Here is a 15,128-nt window from a genome sequence, read left to right on the forward strand (position 1 = left end):
TTTATCTTCCTTTCCCTCTTAAGAATCACTCATACATACTTGCCAAACTACTAGGTGCGCTCAATGGCGGTTGGATGTACGGGGTGTTTGCGTTCGAATGTTTTGTTTCATTTTTACTCCTATTCCCTCGATATGTCGTCTCACTCTGGCTTCCCTCATGTCTCTTTCTCTACACTTTTATTCCCACCCTTTTAATCCCCCCTCACCCCCCATCCCTTGTGAGCTACCGCTGAGGTGTCGCATCCTGATGCAGACAGTTTCGGGGCTCACTTTCCTCTTCTTTTCCATCTTACACATCAGCAATCCCCCCCCCCCCCCAACCTCTAAGTGCTAAATATGTGGCACAAAAAGCAGGAAATGGACTCAATGAAAGGGTGAAAAATAATAATCATAATAGAAACGAAGATCAACACGCGCCTCAAAAAGCCCCATTCACTCCTCTTTCACATTTTCACGAGAAAATGAAGGTACACACATGGAGAACAATTTTTGTTATAGGTAGGCTTGCCTGAGCAGAACCACTGTCGTGCGCCTTGGTTACACATTCGACACGTCGTCCTGTGCGGAGGTGGGTGGGAAACCAAGGGTGCACTTGAAAATGCAATGCTCGTGGGTTGGTGTCGCCATCTGACGGCAGGCTCACGCGAGCGCGCCTTGCTTTCGAATTTCCCGCGCTCGAACCTCTCGCGTTTACATCATGGGCTAGTCCCCCCCCCCCCCTCTCGCGTGGGCGGCGAAGCCAGCCTCCCTAGAGTGACCACCTCTGCCGGCGAAATGGAAACACTTGTTGCGTAGCTGTCCGTCCAAGTAAAGCTTTCACAACTGCAGTGTTCGCAGCACCAGTACAGTACATGAGTGCCACTTCTATCAAGTGCAGCTTCCCTCAGCACGCTGCATGGGCAGCGCTTATTGTGTACTTGCTTCTGACTTGCGCAGAAATTCTGTTTAAACATCCCCTTCCACTTTTCTTTCTTTTTTTTTTGTATTTTGCAGCTCGGCAGCGCCAGGTGTGAAAAAAAAACAAACAAAAATTATTAGGCGTGACAATGTACACAATGTGTTATTGAATGGGGCACTTCTGAGTGCACAGCGGGCGCGGTAAACACGACCAACCTGTCACAATCAATTTTTTCATTTGTAAGTACACATCCCTTCTTCGTCTGGGTGCCCCACGGTAGAACATAGTGCGTTTTTATTTATTTTGACACAACGTGACGCGATCGTGTAGTGGGCATTCCAAAGAAAAAAGCGAGTTCGTGCTTCCTGAGCATAGTCGTGTCTCCAAGAATGCAGTGACCAGGGTAGAACGCTGCGCTCGGCTTCTTCCTTCGCGCGATAAGGTAACTAGGCGACGTTCGCTTGACGGGCCCGTTTTAGCAGCTTGGCTTGCAGGAAGGAGAGGAAGAACTCGCAGATGCGGCGATTGATTCGTGCATGCAGACCCAGGAGAAAGACGACGACGCGAACGAAATGCGGTGAACGTGACAAGTACCCAGCGCGATCAAGCTACTACTACACGAGGTGCTGCTCACCTGAGCGATGACGCAATGATATTGCAAAGAGGGACGGACGGGTATGGCGAACCGCTGGGATCACACTGCCGAAGCATCAAGTGGGTAGCCCTGAAGAGGGCTGTTGTGTTCTCGTTGGCTGGCTGCAGGCGACGCCGCTGGCTTCTTAGCCTCCGAATCCGTACAGGGTGCGGCCCTGACGCTTGAGGGCGTACACGACGTCCATGGCTGTCACGGTCTTCCTTTTGGCGTGCTCGGTGTAAGTGACGGCATCGCGGATCACGTTCTCGAGGAACACCTTGAGAACGCCGCGAGTTTCCTCGTAGATGAGGCCAGAGATGCGCTTGACACCGCCACGGCGCGCCAGACGACGGATGGCCGGCTTGGTTATGCCCTGGATGTTGTCACGCAACACCTTTCGATGACGCTTGGCGCCACCCTTCCCCAGCCCTTTGCCACCTTTGCCACGGCCAGACATGACGGCTTCCGAAGTTTCTGCTTCTGCTTCGAAACGCGCCCGGAAAGCGAATGCTCGACACGATCGAGTCGCGGTGTCGGCGCCGGCCCGCGAGACTGAGGAGGAAGGCGAACGGCGCACGCCGGTTGGTCGGCGGCCAGCTCGTCTCTCTCTCCCTCTTTTCTTCGCGAGGAGCGCGTTGGCCGCGCAGGTTGCTGCACTGACTATTTTTCTGCACTACAAGATTGAATATACACGGCAAACATGCTTTCGTTTGTTTGTTTGTTTTTAATTCTTTTCTCGTTACTGTTGCTAAGTTTCTTGCCCATTCATTCACGCACCCTTCACTGCTGCAAAATGGCGTATCAGTCGTATCAGCTGCCCCAGCGGCAAGGAGACATCAAACCGAGTAAGCGACAATTCATGTACGCGTACGTACAAGCCCAGCGGATACAACGCGTTCGCTAAAAAACGTTTCATCGTGTCCACTGAACATGACACACGCAATATTTGTCAAAACTCACAGCTGCAACAGCTCACCTGTGTGCCGCACGTAAATAAACTGCACACTTAACACTTTGCGACTACTCGTCCCCGGCGTGTGCCCCCCCCCCCTCTTTTTTTTTTTTCTTTTCTATGTTCTCGCTTTCTCTCTAATCACATCAATGCCTCATTTGCACGCACGAAACCCGTTTCACGGCGTCACTTTGACGCCATCCTTGTCGCCAAACCAAGGGACTAACACACGCGGTCCGGGCACGGCCTCATGGCCGGAAATTTCTAAACAAAGCGTGCTCGCGTTGTTGTGGACGCCGGCACGTGAAATTCGGCAAAGTAACAGCACCTTTGGCTGGCTACGCGTGTCTCAAATTTTACTGTGGCAGCTCCACTACATATCGCGATACGGCAGTTTCACCGAAGCCACGCAACGCGACCGCGCTCATTTCAGCATTCACGGGGACGGCAGAGAGTGAGAGCGCACCTCCTCTCGGGCGCGCCTCTCCTCCCGTAAACACGGACTGTCAAGCGGTCCGGTCGCAGCGAAGTTTCCCCATCTCCTTGCGGGGTGGTTCAACACCTGCCCGTTTCAAGTGCACGGTTGCACTGTGAGGAACCCTGCAAGGGTCACGCAATTACAGGCAAAACAGCCCTAACTCTAAAGCGCCTTACATAGGACGAGATTGGAGCGTAAAATGCACCACCCTTTATGCATTCTTTCTTCTTTACAGCGTTGGAAGAGTGTTCGTTCGCTGCATGTTTTACGCATGCGTACTTTCGCTTACATAATACCTTCGGAGGCTGACAACCTGTTAAGTAATCTATCAACGACTATCCGGACGGCATCAGCTGTGCAAAGAAGATTTGCAGTTGGCCTTCCAGAGCCGTCCAGAGCACACAAAGTAGGTCTACACATCGTGGCAACCAATATTTCGAAAAAAGTGAATTGCGTAGTATTATAAAGAATACAACTTTCAGAATGAGCAAAACTGCTTGGTTTGACCAAAGTACAAAGAGGTGCGATTTATACCACATCGATCCATTTATTGAATTAAAAATTACGCTGGCATTAGATAGAATATCGGAAACTCTAATTGACCGATTGAGGCTAGGCACGGCATACACAAAAACATTTGTTTTTTTTTTTTCTTTGCACAGACACGGCAGAGCTGAAAGTCCCGAATGCGAATGCGGATTGATAGATGAAGACGTATGTCACCTTCTCGTAGACTGTCCACATCACGAGACGCCGTCTTAAGTCCGAACAGTTGGCATTAGACCGCAGACCGTTTAACATGAAGAAACTTCTGGGTCCGTGGCCTACTCGAGTTTTACAGTCGCACGCTTTAAAAGCATCAACACGTTCTTTACAAGACAGCGGGATTGCTGATAAGTATTAAGAAATAACGAACTTTCATTTGTAACAAATGTACTTATTATGTACAGTATCACGTGACTCTCATCATGTGTGTGTTGTGAAATGAATGACGTGTCGACAATTATGTACACACGAGCGAATGCATCTTTATACGGACCAGACGTGTGCTCTACTGTTTTGTGCTGGTGGACCGAATATTATCGAGGGACATTATATCAGAGACTTCATTCATTGACTTTCGAACATTTACTTACCATTGTGTTCTGATATGTGCGTATAAGTGTAAGTGTGTCTTTGCATATCTCTGCCCGAGTTTTCTACTTTCCATGCACTGCTTTGTACGTTTTGCTTCAAGATACGTGTTCAAGTTTAACTCAACGGCCAAGGAGTAGCCGGCGCCATAATGGTGCGCCGACATCTCCTTACATATCATATCAATAAGAAAAAAAGATGCGCGCCAATGCCCATCTATTGTATTCCCTTCTCACGTGCCCCAATACCAAACTGCGCGTGCCATTTCTGTGGTGCAAGTGTGTTTAAGTAGTCGCAGTTTCATCTTTCACAATCATGAGGGTTCCCATATTGAAAGTATTCCTTCCCCGAACTTGTGGCAGGGACGCACGATGCGAAATTACAAAATGATCGCGCTTGAAAGCTTCATACAAATGCACTGTCGACCCGCCGAACATAGTCAGTAATCTAAAACAAAGCGGAAATAAACGGTGCGTCCGCTCATTCATTTAAGGTAAGTTTCCCACCACATTCCGAATGGAACGTACCACTCATTTGTGCCTAGCACAGGCGCATTTGTTCTTTCGAAGAGAACACAGTGTTCCGCTACACCGTGTGATTATGTAAACGTCAAGCCGAGCAGTGTCGTTTGCTGGCCGGCCTGGCTATGTTTCTTTCGGCGACGCGCAAACGGAGCACTCGGTGCGAAAACGGGAAATGCCCATACCTCGTGTCGACCGCCTTTCTTTACTGGATTTCGTACTTCTTTGTGCACTATATAAATCACCTGCGTGGTACCCCTGTCATGCGTACGCACAGTTTTGTTTTTTCCTTCACTCGGGCTGTCGATACTTTGCTTTCGGACAATAATTAGCATGCAGTCCGCCGCCACGCTTTTCTGCTTCTACAGCTATTGTCACATGCGTCTATATATTTCTCCCCTATCTTTTCTTGCATCAATGCTTCCGCACATTTTTCACCGCGCCACGCACTTTAAGCTACATTCACTCCTCCTACAGTCTCGAAACGGGCCTGCCCTGCGCTCTCAAGAAATAAATGCCCCAATTTCGTAAACAAATGAATGGCGTGGCAGAGAAGGAACTCTGCGCTGTCTGATGAATGTGGCTGTACCCTTCACATCGGGCGGCAGCTATCACCACCTAGCCATAATGCTGACCTAACAAACAGCTACATTTATCTTGTTTTTTTTCTCTCTTTAAATAGTGAAGTATAGGACCGCGGTGCTTTGCAGTGAATGGTTTAGTTTTCACTCTTGCCTTGACTTTAGCCACCAATAAGATAACCACCTTCTAGTTAATTCTACCCGCCTAAAGTCTATTTTGCCCTCCCCCGTCTCTAAACCCCGGTGCTTTTGAAAAACTCTGCGCCATCATTCTAAACTATAAGGTGAAGCCCTTTACATAGCATTATCAAGTGTTCGGCAGTTTCCTTCTCTCCGCATGCACTGCATACCGTGTATACCCCTTCATATTTGGCCCGACATGTCGGAGTTGCTCGGGCAAGCGCTGACGCGAGTTTCCTATTCTATCATTTCCCAAGAGCTGAACACACTCGAGTTCATGTTACCTTTTTTTGAGAGAAGCGGCCACCTTCCCCCTGTTTTTTTTTTTTTTTTTAATTACCACGCTCCTGGTTTTGTTTTCCCTCCATTACCGTACTTGTGGCACTTTTCTCCGCGCACTCGGTCTTCTCTAATTTACCTGTTCAACCTCCCCGAGCACACACGTCGAGCGCGGCACACCAACGCTCCTGCTAGCGGTGTTCAACAGAGAGAAGAGGATGGATTCGGAGCCGAATCTCTCAGCACAACCCCTATGCCGACGCAGACAATTTGGGTGGCTCTGAGAAGAGCCGTTGATTTGTCGTTGCTCGCTGTGGCCCACGACGCACGCCTACTTGGAGCTGGTGTACTTGGTGACGGCTTTTGTACCCTCGGACACCGCGTGCTTGGCCAGCTCTCCGGGCAGCAGCAGGCGCACCGCGGTCTGGATCTCCCGGCTCGTGATGGTCGAGCGCTTGTTGTAGTGAGCAAGGCGTGACGACTCGGCGGCGATACGCTCGAAGATGTCGTTCACGAAGCTGTTCATGATGGACATGGCCTTGCTGGAGACACCAGTGTCGGGGTGCACCTGCTTCAGCACCTTATAGATGTAGATGGAGAAGCTCTCCTTCCTGCGGCGCTTCTTCTTCTTCTTGTCCGTGGCGCGCACATTCTTCTGCGCCTTGCCGGCCTTCTTGACGGCTTTGCCAGACGGTTGGGGAGGCATGATTTCACACAACACGCACGCGAGACCAGAGTCGAATGCGCGTGTCCCCCCGTCTCGCCGCGCTTAAATATGAGCGAGGGGTGTTGACGAGATCAGCACAACGCGCGCGCCCCATTGGTTCGCACGGCTTCTCTCTCTCACACTCTCATCCGTTCCCCGCGAGCGGCGGCGCGCGATGGTGGCAACGGAAACCATTCGAGCACGGCTCTCATCTTAGAAGGCAGCAGCTTTTCTCTTTTTCGGCAACCGGCGTCGTTGGAGGTGTTGGTTGGTTCGAGTAGGAGGAGACCCGCTGTTCGCATGCGGTGACCCGGCGGACTCCTGCACAGGTTTTCGTCGGTTTTGGTGAGGTTTCTTGTCCCCTTTTCTCTGCCCTCTTTTTTTTTTTTTTTTTTTTCAGGTTAGGCTAGCTCCTAACTGACTTGGTAGCCTCGTGGTGGTGGTACCACGATGTCTACCAGTCTGCTCTCGCAGATTAGGCCGCGGGTGCACTACGCACGCGTGCCTAAGGGCGTCGGCAGTGCCGACATTTGCAAAGAGCTCGTGAAGCGCTTCACGCCCAGTGAGCTGACGTGTGTTCAGGATTATGGCTTAGGGAAGTTTGAGGTGACATTCGCGAATGACGAGGCGAATCGGCGGTTTTTAGACGATCCCGTCCTCGCCATTCGCGATGCGAGGATCAGGTTTCAGTACCGAGGTGTTCGGGTCAAGGTGGTGCGCATCATTGGCTTCCCGGCGGACGCGGATAAGCGCATCATAGTACAACTGTTGGAGAGGTTTGGAAAGGTTTTGGAAGTGGCGCGAGAGGAATCACCGTATCTGCCGGGGGTCTCGACCGGCGTCCTCATGATCAAAATGGAGATGCACAAGAGTGTCCCCAACCTGCTCGAGGTGAGGGACGTCATCGTCCAGTTTGAGTATGAGGGCGTCGCGCGGGTTTGCCGGCGCTGCTACAAGACTGGACACCATGCGGCGAAGTGCACTGTGCCACAGTGTGTGCGCTGTGGGGCTTTTGGTCACGACCAGTGCGCGGTAAAATGCAGGCACTGCGGCGGCGATCATGGCCCCTCACAGTGCAAGGCGCGGACGAATTCGTCGGCCGCCCCGCCTGTAGCCTCTTCTTCTTCCCAGGAGCAGGTGAGCGGCGTTGCGGAGGATCGGGAGGCTGCTCCGGGGGACGCCGAGGGCTCGACCCAGCCACAGCCAGAGCCCATTAGCGAACGGGCTCCAGGAGGGGAAGAGCAGGAGGCGGGGTCGGAATTAGCTGAGGCCCCCACCCTCTCTGCTGCCGCCGAGCCGTCGCCGGCCTCGCCTGCCGGTGCGCCCGGGACCAGCCCTGCTGACGCGCATGCTGCCGAGGAGACACAGGAACCCATGAGCTGGACGGACGCTGTTCGGGGCAAGAAGCGGCGCGCCAACCGATCACCAGGGCCCTCCAAGGAGAGGCTGGCGGCGGTTCCGAGCGGCGGCCCCGGCAGCCCTAAGGACGACCTCCCGGTTCCGAAGCGAGCCGCAGCGACAGAGTCCGACGAGGAGTCCACCTCGTCGACTGTCACGGACGGTACCACGGGTGAGTTGAACAACAGTTCTTCTTGCCCTAACTGTGGACCAGGCAATTGCGAGTGTTCGTTAATGTCTAACACAGTGTACTCGTCCACGAACGAGGATTCCCTCTCCGAGGGGGACTCTCGTTCGTAGGTCTTATATTAGGTAGCTTTTCAGCAGCTGATACCTTCGAGTATCTGCTGTTTTCTTCTCTTCTGTGATTTTCTTTTCGCTTCTTGCCTATTCTAGAGTCTGTCTTCTCTCCTATCTTTCATCATGGCTTCTTCTCTAACTATTGCTACCTTTAATTGTCGGGGTATTACTAGAGCAGCGAAACAAGCTGAGGTCATTCATTTAGCTCGGTCTCGAAAAATAGACATTCTCCTTTTGCAGGAAACTTTTGTGTCTAAATTGCAACAGATTAAGAACTTTGACAGAACGTTTGGCACAAAATCCTACTGGAATTATGGTGGCGCACATTGCCGGGGAGTTGCTGTCATTTTAATGCCACGATTCACCGGTTCTGTGCTACGCTACGCCAGGGATTCGGACGGCCGTGTTCTGTCAGTGGATCTTGACTCTGGCGTTAGAATTGTGAATGTGTATGCTCCAGCAAAGCGCGGACAGCAGAAAGATTTCTTTAATTCCCTAGATTCTTATCTAGTTGGCCCTTCCCGTGTCATTTTAGTAGGCGATTTCAACTGTGTTTTAGAAAAAGCGGATCGCGTTTCCCTCAAAGGAACTCCAAAGTTTAGAGACGGAAACGGCGAGCTAGAGTTGCGGGAGCTTGTTAAAGAGCTGGGGCTTGTCGATGCTTGGCGGTCCCTCCGTCCTCTCCAGTCAGGCATGACTTGGACGGGGAGGGGGAGCCGCTCGAGGATCGATCGTTTTTATGTCTCGCCCTCGCTTGCTCCTAGCATGCACTCTAGCTGGCTGTGTTCTTCCGCGTTGAGTGACCATAGCCTCCTTGCTCTGAGATTTGCCGACTCTAGTTTGGTGCCATGGGGCAAGCGACCGTGGCGTTTAAATCCACGGCTCCTTAAAGATAAGGACGCCACAAAAGATGTGGCGACCTACCTCATAGGTTCACTCCTTGGCGAACAGAACTTAGACGGTAGCGATTGGGACACGGTGAAGGCCGGAGTCGCGGAGCGCTTTCGGGATTGGGGCAAGAGGCGGGCGCGGGAGAAGCGCGCCGAGATCAAAGCGGTCTCTGACGCGATCCTCCTGCTCTCAAAGCCATTGTCCTGCGGCCTGGGGGTAACCGCGGCTCTTACTTCACTGCGCAAAGAATATAGAGTCCTGCTCCAGCGACGCTGGGACCGCTTGCGGGCCACAGCACGCGCAGAGCAGTGGGAAATGGAGGCTTGGTGCAGCAGAAATGTCCTTCGCAGACACTTGGCTAGGAAGAGCTCAGCGATAACCTCTTTGGTCGATCCTAACACAGGCGGCTTAGTGGAAACGCAGGACGAAGTATTAGAGGTGGCAAGACAGTTCTATAAGAACCTTTACGCCGAACCACCTCCCACTCCGTACTCGTTTCCTTTCACCAAAACTTACGAGGACCTTGACATCTGTGACACTCCTCTCATCGAAGAGGAGGTGTTTGCAGCTCTTAAATCCATGAACCACAATCGCAGCCCAGGTTCCGATGGTTTGACATTCGAGTTTTATGTCAAGTTTTGGAGGGTTTTGGGGGGGCCTTTTACCACATTGGCAAACAGGCTCCTCCGTGAAGGGACCCTGTCAGCAACTCAAAGGGAAGGGCGGATCACTCTCCTGTGCAAGGATGAGACGAGACGCACCGACCTGAGAGCCTGGCGGCCCATCACCCTCCTGAACTGTGATTACAAGCTCATAGCTAAGTGCCTGTCCGTTCGACTCACTCCAGTGCTCAGTACTGTTTTGGGTCCGTACCAGGCGTGTTGTGTCCAAAATAGGTCGTGCCAACTTCATGGTTTTGCTATCAGGGACCTTATAGAATGGTCGAACTCTCGCAAACTAAGTGGAATCATTTGTTCTTTTGATCAAGAAAAGGCTTTTGATATTATCAGTCACAAGTACATCTTTAAAGTTTTAAAGCAGGCGGGCTTCAGTTCCAAGTTCATCAGCATGGTCAGGGCTCTCTACTTTCGTCCTAGCTCTGCTGTTGTCATACAAGATCGCGTCTCGGAGTCGTTCGGTGTGTGCCGTGGGGTCCGACAGGGCGACCCACTGTCGCCCGCTCTCTACGTGCTCGCATTCGAGCCGCTCCTGCAGAGGCTTTCTAAAGACACCAGCATAGGCAGATTTCCCCTTCCGCCAGGTTCCCCCCCGGTGGCAATGTTTGCCTATGCAGATGACCTCTCTATTGTCGTCCCGGACGAGGCAACTGTTTGTACCGTCTTGGATGTTATGGAGGGGTACTGCTCGGCGAGCGGCGCCAGAATAAATAAGTCGAAGAGCGCAGTCATGTATCTGAACTGCGCTCCCTCCAGTCCACGTCCTGTACATGGCCTCCCGATACAGAAGCGCCTACGTATCTTAGGTTTCCATTTCGAGCCAGATGGCCTGACTACCGAAAACTGGCGGTTAGCGAGGCAAAAGCTGACTGACAGGATTAAGGAACTCGGTGCCTTGTCTTGTCCACTTACAGCTAGGGCCACGATAATTCGATCACTGTTGTTCAGTTTCCTCACGTACATAGGTTCGGTTATGCCAGTTAAACCCCACACCAAAGTTATTTTGGAAAAGAAAGTTCTCAAATTCTTTTGGGGTCGTGCCTCTCCTTTTGTGGCGCGCCCCGTGTTGAAGTTGCGCAGGGACGAAGGAGGATTAGGTATTCCCGACCTTAGCGTTGTGACTACGGCATTACATGTTAAATGGACACGGGTAGCTCTTGATTCAGATATGCTCCTTACTAGAAGCTTCGCATCGTATTTCCTGAGCACCAGGCTGAGGTTGTTCTCGCCTGGGGCATTTTCGAATTCCGTGCCTCGGGCGGGAACGCCTTCTGCCTTCTATGCAGGGGCCGCTTCTACTTTGGCCCGTCTCCAAGAGGTCGACCCCGAGATAGATTTAGTTTCAATCGAACTCCGCGAGTTAGTCGATAGACTCGCTCCCGAGTTACCTGAGCGCTATAGAGAACACGACCTGTCCGAATACAGTCCTAACTGGCGGTTAATTACTGCCGGTTTCCTGGACGCCAAGGGCGCTACATTTATGTATCGCCTGGCCAGAGATCGCCTGCCTCTAAGGTTCAGGCCCTTCGCAAGAATTGCTCAACGAGGAGCGTGCCCTTTTTGTGGCACTCTGGAGGACCTGGTTCACGTGTTCTCTCAGTGCGCACTACCAGCTGCCCTCCATCGAAGGATAGCTAGCTTGTTTGGCCACCCAGGTGTTCCTTTCAACACCGTTCGTTTTCTCCATCCCCTGTCGCGACAAGCGGCTAAGCAATACGTGCTTCTGCTTGTTGAGTGCTCGTACCAAGTGTGGGTTGCACGGTGCTGTGCCGTCTTTGACGGCAGGCGACCCGGGCTTCACGAAGTGCTTGCAAAAGTACGGAAGGAGGTCTGGTTCGTTCTCCACCGAGAGTGGCAGCGCCTCGGTGCAAAGAAGTTTTACGAGACGTGGCACCGTCCGGCAGTGATTTTCAGTGAGGCAGGAGGGCAGATAACCATCAACTTCTAATGATGGCTTTCTCTAAGGCTCCACGACTAGGCCTAGTGAGCCAGTCGCCCCCGAGTTTGGTCTGTATGGTCTTTCACCCGAGCTTCGCATGTGCTAAGGTGGTCCTGTCACCTTGTCGGGCTTCACCCGCAAGGTCCGTGTTGGCCCCTTCTGTAGGCTCGGCTACTTTACTCGTCGAGGCGGAAGGTGGTTCCCTTCTTCGAGAAGGACTAAGCCGGCTTTCAGCCGTGCCGGTTTCCGTGGGTACGTCTGGTTTGCGTGCAGCGGCACTGGCCCCTGCACCAAATAGTAGTCCCGTAGACCCCACAGGATGGATTGTGTCTTACTGCACCCTTGTGGTGAGGAGACGGGCCATGACCGCAAAGCGCCTCGCGCTGAGCGATAGCCCATCTGCCCTGAGGGAGTGTCGTCGCAGGCTCTCAGCCGCGAGACAGTGTGAGGGCACGGGCACTTTGGTTGTGGTGACTGAAGTCACTGCGACCGAGGGCTGCCCCGCTGCCACGTTCTTGGGTACGTCCGCTTTGCGTGTGGTGGCGAGAGCTACCGTGCCGAAGGGTAGCCCCTGTGTCAAGTCTCGCTGGGCCCTAGTGGTCAGGAGACGGGCCATGACCGCAGCACACCCTACGCGCTGTGATAGCCCACCTTGCCGGGGTACGTTCACTTTGCGCGTTGCGACCGAAGTTGCTTCGCCAGAGGGTAGTCCCTTTGTCGGGCCTCCCCGGCTTGTACGCCGGGAGGCAGGCCGCGTCTGTTCGGCGCCTGGCGCCGAACGGTGGCCCCCTTGCCAGGGCATGGCCGTCTGCCCGAAACAAATCTTCCCCCCAAACAACCCTGGGGGGAGGTGGTACCGGGACAGACGTAGGATGATGATGGGTTGATGAGTTAAGTGTGACTCTGGGACAAAGCGTTTCGGCGCCGCGTCTCCTTCCTATCTGACAACGGTACCAAGCGAAAAGCAACACCATGTCCGGACGTGGCAAGGGCGGCAAGGCGAAAGGCAAGAGCAAGACCCGTTCTAGCCGCGCGGGGCTTCAGTTCCCCGTGGGCCGTATTCACCGCCTCCTACGCAAGGGAAACTACGCCGAGCGCGTCGGAGCTGGCGCTCCGGTCTACCTGGCTGCCGTACTCGAGTACCTGGCCGCCGAGGTGCTCGAGCTGGCGGGCAACGCCGCTCGTGACAACAAGAAGACCCGGATCATCCCCCGTCACTTGCAGCTCGCCATCCGCAACGACGAGGAGCTGAACAAACTGCTTTCCGGCGTCACCATCGCGCAGGGCGGTGTGTTGCCCAACATTCAAGCCGTGCTTCTTCCAAAGAAGACGGAGAAGAAGGCGTAAGCGAGCACCCCTTCCGCGCGCTCGCCGCATTCCCCAAACGGTCCTTCTAAGGACCACCCAAACAGGTGACGCGGCCGTGTTTCGCTTCGCAGTCACGATGGCTCTGTTCGTACCCTCAAGCGTGTTTGTTTTTCTATACTTTATATATATTTCCTCGCGACATCAGTTAGCCACAAGTGCGCGACGCCAAATGCTGCAAAGAGACGACCAAATCACGCAGCTCGGCACCGAAAAAGACAGAAAAGAGCATGTAAGCGTTGTCATTTCTCATTAAAAAAAAAAAAAAAAAAGCTCCACACGTAACCGTCTATCCTTACGATGACACCTGAACGGGTCAGCACAGGGACAGAGTAAATTTAATACCTTTGAATAGAAAAACAAACGTAAGGTAAAAAAAAAAAAGAGAGAGAGAGAGAGAGAACCCGCCGTTAGCGCATTCCATTTGGTGCTTCTAACACAATTTATTTCGTCTATCTTGCTAGGCAGCGCAGCCACTATTACACAGAACACACAACACAAGCGCTTAACTTCAACTAAACGTTTATTGCAAAAAAAAAAAAATTGTCCAGAATATGGCACAAAAACTTGTTCAGCTTCAAAAGAAATGAAAGGAAATGACACGCGATGATTTCGAGTGTGTTAGTGCACTCTCTATCGCGCTCACGCGGAAAGAACTGTTTTTTGGATGGGGTGATAGAGAATAACAGACAGTAATGTGCGGGACTGGCACGTGTGCTTTTTGTTGTCTACCTTTTACTATTCTTTTTCTCTGTTCACCCCCTTTATAAACTCTGACGTTTGCAATGAAAGTTCAGTTGAAGTTAAGCGCTTGTGTTGTGAGGTCTGTGTAATAGTGGCTGCGCTTCCTAGCGAGATGGATCCTTACCAACTGGCCCGATACAATTGTTTATTTCGTCTCTCGGTAAAACTTCATCACCTCCTACGAGTGCACCCAAAAGTTGCGCCGGGGTCCAGCAGCCCAAGTCACCATGGCGTTACGCAAACAGAAGCCCTCAAAAACACCTTACAAGCGGCGGGCAAAAAGGTAAACACATAAATGAAATTGACACACCACAGGGTCGCAGCACGGCTGCTGCACACACACCGACTGAAGCTAGCCTACCTTTTCTCTGTCTACTCATAATGATACACACTTTTACCTTGAATTTGTCAAAGCTGAGCCATTTCTTCGTAATAACGACGCGCCGACGTTCCGTTCTTCCGCGCGCTAGACAACGGCAGCCACGTACGTACAAAACATGACAGCAAAAGAGGGTGCGGCCGGAGTACGTGGCCTGGAGTGGTCTCGTAGCCAAAGCAGACACGTTGGTGGTCCTGAGAAGGACCGTTTGTTGTTGCTTGCCTGTCGACCGAAGCGCAGGGAGCAGCCCAACTTAGGCGCGCTCACCGCGAATGCGCCGAGCCAGCTGGATGTCCTTTGGCATGATGGTGACGCGCTTAGCGTGGATGGCGCACAGGTTGGTGTCTTCGAAAAGACCAACGAGGTAGGCCTCGCTAGCTTCCTGTAGGGCCATCACGGCAGAACTCTGGAAACGGAGGTCCGTCTTGAAGTCCTGAGCGATTTCCCGCACCAGGCGCTGAAAGGGAAGCTTGCGGATCAGCAGTTCGGTCGACTTCTGGTATCGGCGAATTTCACGCAGGGCCACGGTTCCAGGCCTGTAACGGTGAGGTTTCTTCACCCCGCCTGTGGCAGGGGCACTCTTGCGAGCAGCCTTGGTAGCAAGCTGCTTACGCGGAGCCTTGCCTCCAGTACTCTTGCGCGCGGTTTGTTTAGTTCGGGCCATGCTGCGTGCGTCCGATCACCTCGACTGACGGAGCGAAACTGCGCTCCTGCCGGAGATCGGCAAAAGCGGCTTCGCCGCACGACCCATCTCTCTCCCTCCCATTGGCCGAAGCGTGAGAACCCGTCCGCGTGCGAGCGCGGAAGCGTACGCCAGGATGCTGGCTGGCGCTCATTTTCGGGCAACCGTGCAGTTCGCGGCTGCAAAGAGGTACACCGAAACGAAACCACTACCGCTGTACAATACAGCCTGCTGCGCATTTCTTTCGCCTTCCAGGCAACACATCAATCGACGCTGTAGCTCGTCGCTTCCCGAAGCGGCGCGACGGAGTGCGAGACGCCACCATTCACGCCAACAGCGCGCATCGCACTAGAGCGCCTCGCATCACCGAGGGCAAATGCGCACTGCCAC

At 52.9% G+C, this 15,128-nt stretch overlaps 1 protein-coding gene across 1 annotated transcript; it reads left to right on the forward strand.

Moving 5' to 3' along the window:
• Positions 1 to 11,414: 11,414 nt before the first annotated feature.
• On the forward strand, positions 11,415 to 13,449 carry LOC142792214 (histone H2A-like). The gene has a single exon (XM_075885609.1). It carries the CDS (start codon positions 12,541 to 12,543, stop codon positions 12,913 to 12,915), a length of 375 nt encoding a protein of 124 aa, XP_075741724.1. The 5' UTR covers positions 11,415 to 12,540; the 3' UTR covers positions 12,916 to 13,449.
• Positions 13,450 to 15,128: the final 1,679 nt, after the last annotated feature.

This window comes from Rhipicephalus microplus, unplaced genomic scaffold (genome assembly GCF_043290135.1).
Source record: "Rhipicephalus microplus isolate Deutch F79 unplaced genomic scaffold, USDA_Rmic scaffold_207, whole genome shotgun sequence".
NCBI lineage: Eukaryota > Metazoa > Arthropoda > Arachnida > Ixodida > Ixodidae > Rhipicephalus > Rhipicephalus microplus.